We start from the raw sequence: 12,467 nt of genomic DNA, 5'->3' as shown, positions 1-12,467 counted from the left end.
CCCTTTCTATATATCCTTATATCTTTGTCTCTCTATCACTCTATCTCACCAAATCTATATTTCTCTATCTCTTCCTTCGATTTTATATATGTCCTTCTCTCTCCCTCTACCTTCATCTCTCCCTCTATATTCCTCTATCTCATTATATCTCTAAACATATCTCCCTCTATCTATTTGTCTTTCTCCCTCTCTCTCCCTCTCCCTCTTCCTTTAACTCTACACATCTATTTCTTAGTTTTTCTATATCTCTCAATATTTCTTCTTCCATTTCTCCCTCCATCTCTATATCTCTCCCTCTTTGTACCTCTCTATATATCACTTCATATCTTTATCTTAATATTTCTATCTCTCACTCTATCATTGTCTCCTTCTCTCTCCCTCTATATATAGTTTATCTCTTCCATATATATATGTATCCCTCTCTCCTCCTTTATCTCTTTCTCTCCTCCTTCCATATCCCTCTCCTTCTTCATCTCCATCTCTATCTCCATCTCCATGTATATCTCTATCTTCCTCTCTATATCTCTCCCCTTAACCTCTCTCTCTCTCATTCTTCCTCATCTATCTCTCCTCCCTCCCTATCAGAAACATAGCATGAAACTTTTGGTAATGAAGCCTTATTATCTTCTTGATTCAAAGGTTTTTTCAATCATGTTTGGATCCTTAATTGCATGCATAGTTAATTTTAAGCTATAAATTCTCCATTTAGGCCTTTTTTAACAATAACATTTGCCAAATGGTGTACCATTTGAACTCATGTATTGCACAAATGCATGTAACTAATAATCTTTTTTCCTTAATCAACCTTTCACACCTCTTGAGTGTACCAACTACACACCAAGGTATGATTATTATTTTAAAGATTATGTTCTAAAAAAATAATTTTCTTTTAATAAATTTAATTAAAGTAATTTTAAGTATATTTTTTTATAATAAAGACAAATTTTATGTTATAATGTTATATATTATGGAGTATATAATTGTATATTACACACATTCTAATATATTAATTATCAATTAATGCATAGTGATCAATAGAAGATTTCTATTGATTAATAAAAAAAAATGCTATTTAATTTCAATCATCATCATAAGCATCAGGAATGTGAAGAGGAGCAGAGGGAGCTAGGATTTCTAAGAAGGTTGTTGATGTAGGGGATGATGGGGAGGAAGATGGAGAGGGGGCCCTGGCTAGGTTTTTAGGTTAGGGTGGTTTGTTTTTTTGACTTGTCACGAAGCTTGTCTTCTATACTTGTCTATAGTTGTCCAGGCTAGGGTTATGTCAAGGTTTGATTCCTTTTTGTTGTAGGTTTGGTTAGATGGGTTGCTGCTCATTTTTCCCATTGAGCATTTATGAGTGGTGCTTGTTCGTTGCTCCCTTCTACTTTGTCTTTGGTCCAGAGCATCTTTTTCTTGGCTACGTTCTAGCTCACATGGGGTATAGAGGCTTCAAGGTATGGGCACACATGTGCCTTTCTCAGAGAATATTTTGTTCACTTTCTCTTTCCCTTTCCATTGTGACATGGAGGCCCTCTTCTCTCCTGGGTTTGTCTATGGAAGGTGTTTTCCATCCTTGTTTACTGGTATTAAGCATTAAGTTTTGGTTAAGTTAATTTTGGTTGAATTTATTGGACAACTGATTCACCCCCACCCCCCTTCTCAGTTGTATCTGGAACCTAACAATAAGTGTTGAATGAGGATGCAAATGAAGTATTAGAGGCTAAATAGAAATTCCTACTAGTGGAAGAGCTAAAGTATAATACAATGGCTTCCTACAAAATATTTGAATTCTAGGTAACAATGCATGGATAACTAATGTGTGTGAGAGATCCTCAACAATGAAGAAATGAGTCCTATTTATAGAGGAAACATGAAAATCAAGGGTTGAGAATGATTTAATTGAGGAAGGGTTAGGATTGCCTAAGGAAGTGGTGATCCTCAATCCATGTGATCCTCAATCCATGTGATCCTCTTTAAGAAAATCTCATGTTTACAAGTATCAACAAGGGAAGTTTTGAGAGGAGAGGGACAAAACATTAAATGATTGAAGAGACATGATGGTTACTATGGGTGGTTAAGTTAAGGTCATGTTCATGGATAAAGCTTTTATCCAACGGGTAAAGGAATGTGCAAGGGTTAAAGGGTTCGATTGGTCAAATCCTTTAAGGTTTGAGGGGACTTGAGGGCTACCATGGATAATTAGGTTAAGGGATAAGCCGTTAACCAAGGGTTGCAGAAATGTGCAAGGGTTAAAGGTGAGTTAGGTTGGTCAAAGACCCATGTGGGTTAACTTGTTGAAGGGAGAAGGCCTTTAAAGCTTTGTAAGAGCCTTAGATATTTTTGAAGTGGGTGAGGGATTTAGGAATTTAAATAAATAAATGTGAGGGATGGACTTTTAAGAATTTAAATAAATATTGATTTATTTAAACTTGAAAGATAGGATTTAAATCAATGTTAATTTATTTAAATGCAAGAGGGGGGTTAGTTAAACAAATATCCTTTATTTATTTAATTAATTGTTTGAACTTAGTTAAGTGAATTAAATCAAATAGACTAAATAATTTATTTAAATAATTGGAGAAGAGGATTAAGATGAATTAATTAAATATTTAATTAATTATTGATCGATGGTCAAATAATCAAATAAATACTAAGTATTCATTTGATTAAGTGGATAGATTTGGGTGTCTACTTCTGCAAATGAAAAATGTTATGCTCCTTTCTAGCACTTGTGTGCTCTGATACCATGTAAAATTTTAACTAAATCTATGAAACACAATATGGATCTAGCTAAAAAGAAAAGGATATAACTTGTAGATGACACATAACATACTCATTATTGTTCAAAAACACATATGAACAATAGAACTTGTAGATGAAAAGAATTGGTTCTTTTTTAACATCTATGATGACACATAACATACTCATTATTGTTTTTAGATTCTACGTTCACTAAGTTTACATCCCTTATCTCCTAGAAACATATCAAAACTAATTTATGTATTTCTCGCACACCATATTTTTGGAGAGTTCAACAACTTTTTGTCAATCCTAACTAATATTCTTCCAAGTTTTTATTTTTTTCTAATATTCTCTAACATTTTCCTTTTCCTTGCTTATTACCAAACTCATGTAGATGTGGTATCCAAAGCACCCTAAATGTTCTAAACAATCAATTTTATCAAGCTCTCCCCCAATGGTGCAGGAGCACCTAGCCTTTGAAATGCCTCATAAAGGTTAATTTGTATTTTTCCTACTTTTGTAATGTTTTCCATGTTATGTAAGGTCCTAAGAACCATGGGAATCAAAACAACTCATTTTGTAAGGCTTTAAGAGCCATTTTGTCCAAATAGACCTATAAGGTCCTGATAGAGTCAAAAGTGGTCAAAGGGTGAAAGTGTCCAAAAAAGGGTTGGAAATGTTGTAACAAGACTTATTTAGTCCATTTTATGGTGTTTGAGGTTTCCAATAATGGTTTTACAAGGTTTGGTATTATTTTGTCAAAAAATGCAAAAGTTGCAATATTACAACATTGAAAAAACAAGTGCAAAAATGATGCAAAAGGGAAAAAGTTTAGTCCTTAGGTAAATAGAATAGTTAGAGGGAGTTTAAAATGGTTTTATAAAACCAATGAATGGTTGAGCAGTTTGGAGGGGATTTGACAAAGGTTATGCATCAAACTCTCAAACTATCATAAGGAATCTGTGACTGCCACAAAGCCATGGAGGCTCACATTTGGTGTAATTTTGATATGAATATGTTTTTAAATGATATGTTAATGAAATATATTTTAGATGAATCCTTTTTTATGGATTTTTGTGGAGTATTTGGCGAGATATGTTTGTTTCCCCAAAAACTATCAAAACCCTGCCTAGTGTTCATAGTCTTGGGAAAAATGCCATAACTCCCTTTTTAACTGTTGGATCTTCATAAAAATTTCAGGGAAAGTAAATAACTATCTTATCTACAACCTCATCAAAGAGATTTTTTTATTATGGTTTTTCAAAAATTGTGGATGACTATTTTCCTGTCTTAGATTGAAAAAACAAACCAAGTTAGACCTAATTGCAAAAGTAAGTCATGATTTTAGAGGTTTGGTTCAAAATAACCCTACCTAAATTTTGGATATGTTTTAAAGAAGCCAAATGAGTACTGAAATATGTTTTTATTGTCGGTATATTAGGTTTTATCTAAAATTTGTGAAGGATTGTTCCTATTTGAAGGGCTACTAGATTCTAGGCTTACTTGTGTGGACAAGATACAAGTTGAGATATCTTGAAGCTTTGGAGGGTGTTGATGGTTAATTTATGTTATATTAGATCGATTTAGAATGTTTCCAATTTCAAACCAATGTTCTGAATTCCCTAACCAAAATTGGTGTTTGTAGCCATTGAAGCATAGTGTCATTGTGAAGGAACCTTTAATTTATAGAAGATAAGAATGGAATATTGATTATGAACTTAAACCCCACCTCTGAATCACCCAATAACGCCAAATTTTGTGACCACGTGATCTAATATTTTATGCCCATGGCTGAAACCTAAAAGTACCTTAGCCCATTTCTTTTTCTTATCAACCATAAAACTGTATAATCATGATTCACAATGGTCTTGGATAGCTCAATACAATCAGGGAAATACTGAAATTCAGGAGTTGAATGTCAACAATAGGTTATCTTGCTAGATTTTAAGATAATTTGCCTCCATGGGAAGTAGTATGATCTAATTTTCTACTTTTAAAGGTTGTATGAGAGTCGGTAATGGAGAGTTAAAAGCTACAAGTACCAGAAGATGAGTATTTTTTATTTTATTTTCAGTCAAAGACTTCGAGAATCAAAACATGTTCGAGATAATGATAGCAATCTATCAACCAATACAATATATGAGAAAAAAAATGTGTCATCGTAGGGTGTGTTGCTACTTACCTTACTTGATTCCCCGTGTAGATACATTTCTTTGAGGCAAAGAGATTGACAACACTTAAGTAATGCATAGTGAGGGCACTGAACTCTTTAATCTCTATTTAAGTAAGACTCAAGCTTCTCTTAGGTCACAACAGTCATCAAAAAGGACATGAAACATTATAATTAAAAACATTATATTACACGTTTTGTACGCTTAAAATAATTTACATGCTTTGCATCCTAAAGTCTATGCAACAAGCCTACAACACCTCATATTAGCCTTTCTTTAGTAGCAAACCAAATAACGTCTATGTGATAGGATAAAATCATGACTAGCTTTAATAGCAACATGATCAAGATGACTTGAAGATTAGTTACCTAATCAATTGCAAATGGAATAAAACACTTAAGACTAGTTTTGTCCCCAAACAAGTGAAGGAATGATAATGTAAATGAAAGAGTGTCCTACAATATAATCAAATCTCATATTGTATAGACTACCTTCAAGTACAGAAATGAATGCTTTTTACTTTCCATCCATTTTGGTTCTTATCTATTTCCTTTTTGGAAATCTTGTCGTCCTCATTATATATCGAAAGTTGTGTAGGTTCATATCATTTTAAAACATTGGCTAAAAATCTATTTAATATTTTGTACGAAAAAGCTGCCGTGAAAATCATCTAATCACGATGAGACAACAATCTTGGTGAACCGGGTGTGAAAGGATTTTGAAGTACCATAGGCCAGTTTTGAGTGGACGATGCATTAATCTTTCCTAGAGCTTTCAATTCTTTTCAAGTACTAAATAAATACGGTTCAAATGTCTGGATAGACGTTCTGAATATACGATTGACGTATTCGCTGAAGAGAATAATACAGACGTATACTGAACAGCAACTCATGTTAAATGCAATAATTATATATTTTACAATATCATACAAAATAACAACATATACAAATAAAGCTATGAGATTTCCATAAATACACACAATCGAATTCAGAAAATTTCATTAGAAAACATATACGAATTTAATGAAACATTTACTATACTACAGATCATTGTTTTTAACCCTTTTTTGGGGATTAATACCACAGATCTTTCTAAACATTGGCAGAAAATTGTGTTCTCATATCCCAAGAGTTCAAAGAGTTCAGCAAGCAAGAAAATTGTGTTCTCATATCCTTAAATTTACTTGAGGTAAAAAGAACGTACCATATGATAAATAATGCCTGCGATACCCTTGCTCTGCCCTCTATTACTAATCTAGACTCTCATCAATTCTAGACTTTCAAATGAAAATATGGCTCTCTCCTACCCAATGTTAAATGTTGCGCCATATATGACCTGATCTCCAATGATGACTCTATTGTTAACCATGTTAACATGCTATGGTACTTGGATCTACCTAACAACTCTTGGTATAAGTGCTTTACTCGTCTATGGAAAAGCCCAGTTCCCCCTAAAATTCAAAGTTTTAAGTGGCAACTTATTATTGACACACTTCCATTAAGGATAAATCCTCAGTACTGATATGTGTTCCATTTGCAGATTACCTGAGACCGACAGACACATTTTTTTTGACTGCTCCTTCGCCAGGGAGGTTTGGTTAATGTTTGGTTTTTGCATTCCTAATCATGTGGATATTTTTAACATTATTACTGGTTATATTGATGGATTAAAAAAGGATGCTAATTTATTCTAGTTTATCTTATCTTCCTATATCCTTTGGTTCATTTGGAAGCTTCGAAATGAGGACAAATTGAATGGCAATGGCAGATGTCTTATAGAGTCTCTTCGTAAACTCACTTTTTAAAAAATTGCTTCGCAGGTCTGCTTCTTGATGAATGTCAAAAGACATAAGTTCCTTCGGTTCCTGCAAGATGGTCACGCCACTATGTTCATATATGAAATGAAGGATGACTACGAGTGGAGGCGGCTCGCGAACAACTAGTCTTCCTTTGAAGAGGCTCTAAAGAAGCTGCAAAAAGAGATTAACAACAATAGGATGCCCGAGGTTGACCACATTGCCATGCTGACTCAGTTCCAAGATCGAAAAAAGGTGATCTAGATGGAAGGGGCCCAAGGGTGGACCACTTGGGTCGATCCATTCGACCACATTCTGTAGTAGTGCTTTGGTTCTCCTTTGTTCTGTCCTTTTTTGACTTTGGACTACTTTCAGTAATGTATTCCAGATCCTCGGTGGTTTTGGTGGTTGAGGCATAGCCTCCCATATTTACAACTGGTTGCATTTTGTTTACTCTCGATCTTTAATACAACTTTTTTTTTTTAATGATTAAATATTATTTCTTATGATTTCTTTGTTAAAGAAACACTAATTTTAAAATATATTAGATTTCTTAATATTAAAAAAATATATCTTAAAAAGAATATAAATTGATAATATTAAAAAAAATTAAAATAAATTTATATCAAAATTTTTTTTTTTAAAGTAAAAAAAATAAAATTATTAGATAATTAAATAAAAAATAAAACTAATTTTTAAACTTTAATAATAATATTATATATAAATTAGATTTTACTATAATGCCACTAAATAATATAGAAGCTAGTCTATCGATGTCTCCTCACGGTTCTACTTGATCATAGGCCTGTAAATTCATTTATCATTTATTCCTCTTAATGGCTATATTTTACACAGGAAAACCGAGAACATTTGGAGTAATGATGAAGTAAATGGACCCTTTTCATTCATTCATTCATTTACTGGTGGTAAGTTGGCCATACTTGGGCGAATGTGGAGCATCGTCGTACGACATATATTGGAAAAAATCAAATCTCTCCTATCACACGCATAAAATGACAATCACATCCTTATCAGAGTTACCAGTCAATCAAAAGGACCAGATTGTGTGTTGGAAGTGGAAGGATTCAATAAATCCGCAAGCATGGAAAAAGAGAGACTTTATTGCAGGCAGTGCAGAAAAGTGGTTCTCTAACAGGGGGGTAATGGATGGATCACAGTAACGTAAACCAAATTTTTTAAATAGCGTGCTCTCACTTAACATTCAAACATTATTGTCCACGATTCCATTTGGATTGTACGTGCCTTTACTCTTGAATTTACTAGTGAAGTTATAACTCTGAAATTTACTGATGAAATCATTCCAATCACTTTGCAAGATCTGAAACATTATTGTCCACGATTCCATTTGGATTGTACGTGCCTTTACTCTTGAATTTACTAGTGAAGTTATTATAACTCTGAAATTTACTGATGAAATCATTCCAATCACTTTGCAAGATCTGAACCATTGATTTTAACAATTAGCTTGTCCATTCCATATTGTATACGCCTTCCGCATAAAAATCACTGACAAACAGATTAGTGAGTTTGATCCCCAGCCAAATATATTGTCAGCCACTACCTAGATCTTCCATGGATGATATTAGATTTGAATTTAAGACATCTTATGCTAAAAATAAATGCACACTTACATACTTGTATTTCCTACAGCTTTGCTAAATCTGCATAGCACAATATACTTCTAAATTTTTTGTACGGCGACAACCTCGATTTTCACGCATCTATTCGCAGTTAAAATAGTTATTCTTCTTTTAAAATGGTGGGATGTATGCTGCCGTCAATTCTTAGCAGATCGTATCGTCTTCTTAGTTTTGGGCGACGACAAACAAAATTTGCATTTACTATTGTTAAATACTACACGCCTGGTAAGAGTTTATTTATTTGGAATCCTATATACTTTTTTGAAATCCCACTTCTGAGAGCTCATAGAAACCCTAAGCGACTAGTAAAATTTTGTTAAGTTTCTTAGGCGAAAATCGGAAAAAGATTTCAAACCAGACAACCATTATTCAGAGTTCATCTTCTTCCCATTCTTTTTTTTAAGAGAGCAGTTAAGAAATCGTTGAAGATGATTATTCTATGTTTTTGATACGGCGTTGTTACGTACAATAATTCCAAATCGTTGAATTAGCTTAAAGAGACTCATATGGCACTTATTGAACAGTACCTCAGGTTAAATGCAATAGTTATATATCTTACAATATCGTTTTAAATAACAAGGAACATATACGAATGTAATTCAACATTACAAGGCTTGCTAAATATGTGGCAGAACAATCAAGACACATCATTCTGCACTTTACCAGAACATTGACTTATGATATCTTTGTAAGACTTAAAGCAGTTTGACAAGCATGTGATCCTTAAGCAGAGCTAGAGAAAACTAACACAACCTAAATTATAACTAACACCAAGTGCACTTATACTCTACTCTATGCATACATCTATGCTAAATCTTCTAGCTATCTTTTGCTTCTCGTTCTTCATGGAGATTCTTTGGATCAGATCCTGTATCCTTGGCTGGTTTTCCTGTACCCTTCTTGCTTCCTGGTTTATCATCATGGTGTGGACCAGATCCTGTATTTTTGCCTGGATTTGTTGGAGCCTAGACCCTCAAACAACCACCACAATCCAAGAATTAACGAAATAGTTTGTAAAATGATGAATTGTTTCTTTGTTCTTTTGAGAACACGTTTCTGTCACAGATTAAGCCCAAAAACACGCCGTAAAGAAGTACAATTACAACCAAGAGCTTAAACAATCTGTGTGCTCTGACTTAGACTTTTACCTTAAATAAAATCGACAAACAATTAAAACACGTTATGCCCACATCAGTAACTAAAACACTAAAACTTCTAACTTGCAAGTGGTAGGCGGTCAATGGTTCAAAACTGTACAAACAATAAAGTAATCTGAAGTAGCTGTTCAATGTTGTGTAGAATGTAATACTTACAGATGAAAACATTTGAATGAGTCCTCCGGAGATAGGCTTTGGTGTCCTGGTGAAAATACTGGTAGCTTTCTCAACCATATTGCCATCTTCTCCTGAGAAAATACACCCAAATCCAAATAAGTGTAAATTAAAAGAACGAAGAAGAATGGTATAGGTAGAAAGAGAAATATTTATTCAAGATTTGACTAAGAAATTAAACTTTTTCTGAAGATTTCCTTGGCGCCTGGGGTTTGAGCAAGCTTACCAGTATGTCCGTTTGGAACATGGGGAAAGCCGCATTGAATAAAACCTACATTTCTCAGAGTAGGAGTCATCGATATTTCCACTTCTACTTATAAAATAAATAAAAATGTGTGCAATAAATTCGTGGAAAGCCCTCCATTTTGTCCCATATAAGATAGAGCTTCTGCGTAATAACCTATTTTTGTCGTTTACGATGGTGGTAAGAAAAGTTTCAGTATTGAAATATCTTTAAAGAGATTCATTTTATCACTTCGTTTGTAGTTAAGTGGCGTGCATGATGGAAATTATTGCAAATCTTTCTACCAGGGTACAACTATTGTCGGCAGGAGTTTGGTCTACATGTTGCAACTATTATATAGTATGCTTTAAAGGCATTCAAAATTTATAATTCTGTCGCTGTCTATAAAGTAAATTTTATTTAATATTAATGAAATTGTGTTTATTAGGTGCCTTGGTCATTTATGGCGACATTCGTCTATTTTTGGAGGCTTCCTCTACTTTATAAGATATTCATAAAGAAAGAAAGAAAAAGCGTAGTTTATTCAAATATGATTATAAATTATAAACAATTTTTTAGATTGAATATATAATTTTATATCTTTATGTGAATCTTTATTGATTATTATAGAATATTTATTAGTTCCCCTTAAGGAATACTTACGCATTCATTGCATTTAACTTTTTCATTAGCTTAGCCAATCATCAAATAGAATTAAATATTTATATATCCCCTCTAGTATATTTTCACCTTATTTCTTGCATAATTTTCACATATAACTTCCAATCAAGTTAAAACCATGAAACCACCTTCTTGATCTTGTTTTGGTCATCTCTTCCTTTCCACCGAGGCTAACATTCTTTGGGATATGGGACACATTGCCTGCCAATAGGAGAACACATGTGTGTCACCCTCTCTTATTTGAGTGGTTCCTACTCAAAATAACAAAATGTTGTCCCTAAAAATCTATAAAGGATTCTTCCCAACCTCATTTGAAGATTGTACACCGAGGTATGTGCACAAATATATGGTGGACCAAAAAGTGGTCAATTTTTTTTTTTTGGTCTAAATAGTATATAACACGAGTATGCTATATGATGCTCACATTATAACATTTGTGCATTATAATGTTCTCACATTTCACAACCCTTAAAAGAAAAAAGGTCCAAAGATGTGAGCACATTATAAAATGCATATATTTTATGAGCTAGTATTTTTATTTTATGGCTCATAACATGTGAGCATTTTATAAAATGCTCACTTTCTATCTTAGGATTTTATTTTTCTTGAGAATACAATCCAAAATCGTTAGAATTGCATGTTCCATTTCCTGAAAAATTGTGGTTTTTGTACAATATAGAAAATAATAAATGTTGAGCATGCTTTCCATCAAATTTGGATTTTTTTAATGTTAATCTAAAAATCAATACAATAATGTCAAATTATCTCTTAACTTTGTAACTATTTTGTCTTTTTATACATTTAGAATATATTATAGTTTTGATCTTCAGTTTCTTTTGTTACTGTCTTTTTTTTTTCCAAAAACTCATACATACAATTTGTATTGTTGATTTTCACCTATTTATTTATTTGAAATGAATTATATTTTTATATTCTAGAATCTATTTTGTACACAATGAACATATATATTAATTAGTTTTCAAAATGACTAGGGAGAGAATGCTTCAATTTTCATTTTTAGGATGTATCCACTTTGAAAATTAGTAAGAACATATATATTTATCAAAAAAATAGTATATAAATTAGAATTAAACTAAGTTTTGTTTACTAATTTTCATCAAAGATATATTTGAAACAGTAAGAAAATTCAAAATTTTAGTGGGAACATATTAGACAATTTTTTATATTTTTCAATTTCTTCTTTTCATTCTTCCAATTCATTCCTCTATTATTTCATTTCTCTCTCACGAATGAAAATTCCATCTTTGTATACTCTTATGAGATGATATCCTTACCTATATTTGCTCTTAAATGAAGTCACCCCTTACTCACTTCCACCCATAAATTTCCACCTCTTGATTCCCATCATAAATATGATCAAACACAACTTTGATCATCTCCACTACTACACATTTAACATGAAGATTCTAAAAATACAAGGAAACAAAAGTTATTAATACTTTTGTATATAACACATTAGATACCAAAGGTTTTAATACAATTTTAATATTCATGTTGATAATGATAATTGTTCTATGCATGATAAATATTCTTCTTCTCCTTATTTGTCTGTTACTTTTAAAGTATCCAACACATTTTCTTCAAAATCACTAATAATATTTTGTGTACATTATATTATAGTCATATATCTTATATCTTCACACTCTTTCATTATGACTCTCTTTTGAAGTGCATAATATTTTGTCTTTCACAATTGGATATTCTTTGTTCTTCTTTTATCCATATTTCTATGTAGACTATAATGTCTTCATGAGACATGAGTATTGTAACTAATATGTTTTTAAATGAATGCAATTTGAAAACATTATTGGTCCCATGTTCTTATTGAATGGTTTGTTAAGT

The 12,467-nt window shown here is 32.4% G+C and overlaps 1 protein-coding gene across 1 annotated transcript; it reads right to left on the bottom strand.

Annotated features, from left to right (window-relative positions):
- Positions 1-8,897: 8,897 nt before the first annotated feature.
- Positions 8,898-9,996, bottom strand: LOC131068124 (uncharacterized). The gene is made up of 3 exons (XM_058003308.2): positions 9,927-9,996; positions 9,683-9,774; positions 8,898-9,334 (listed from the first exon to the last, which is right to left on the bottom strand). The coding sequence occupies exons 1-3, from the start codon at positions 9,994-9,996 to the stop codon at positions 9,188-9,190; spliced, it is 309 nt and encodes a 102-aa protein (XP_057859291.1). The 3' UTR covers positions 8,898-9,187.
- Between the last annotated feature and the right edge of the window lie 2,471 nt (positions 9,997-12,467).

Source organism: Cryptomeria japonica, chromosome 10, assembly GCF_030272615.1.
Source record: "Cryptomeria japonica chromosome 10, Sugi_1.0, whole genome shotgun sequence".
NCBI lineage: Eukaryota > Viridiplantae > Streptophyta > Pinopsida > Cupressales > Cupressaceae > Cryptomeria > Cryptomeria japonica.
Note: the sequence above shows the minus strand (reverse complement) of the source record. Positions and strands in the feature narration are given on the sequence as shown.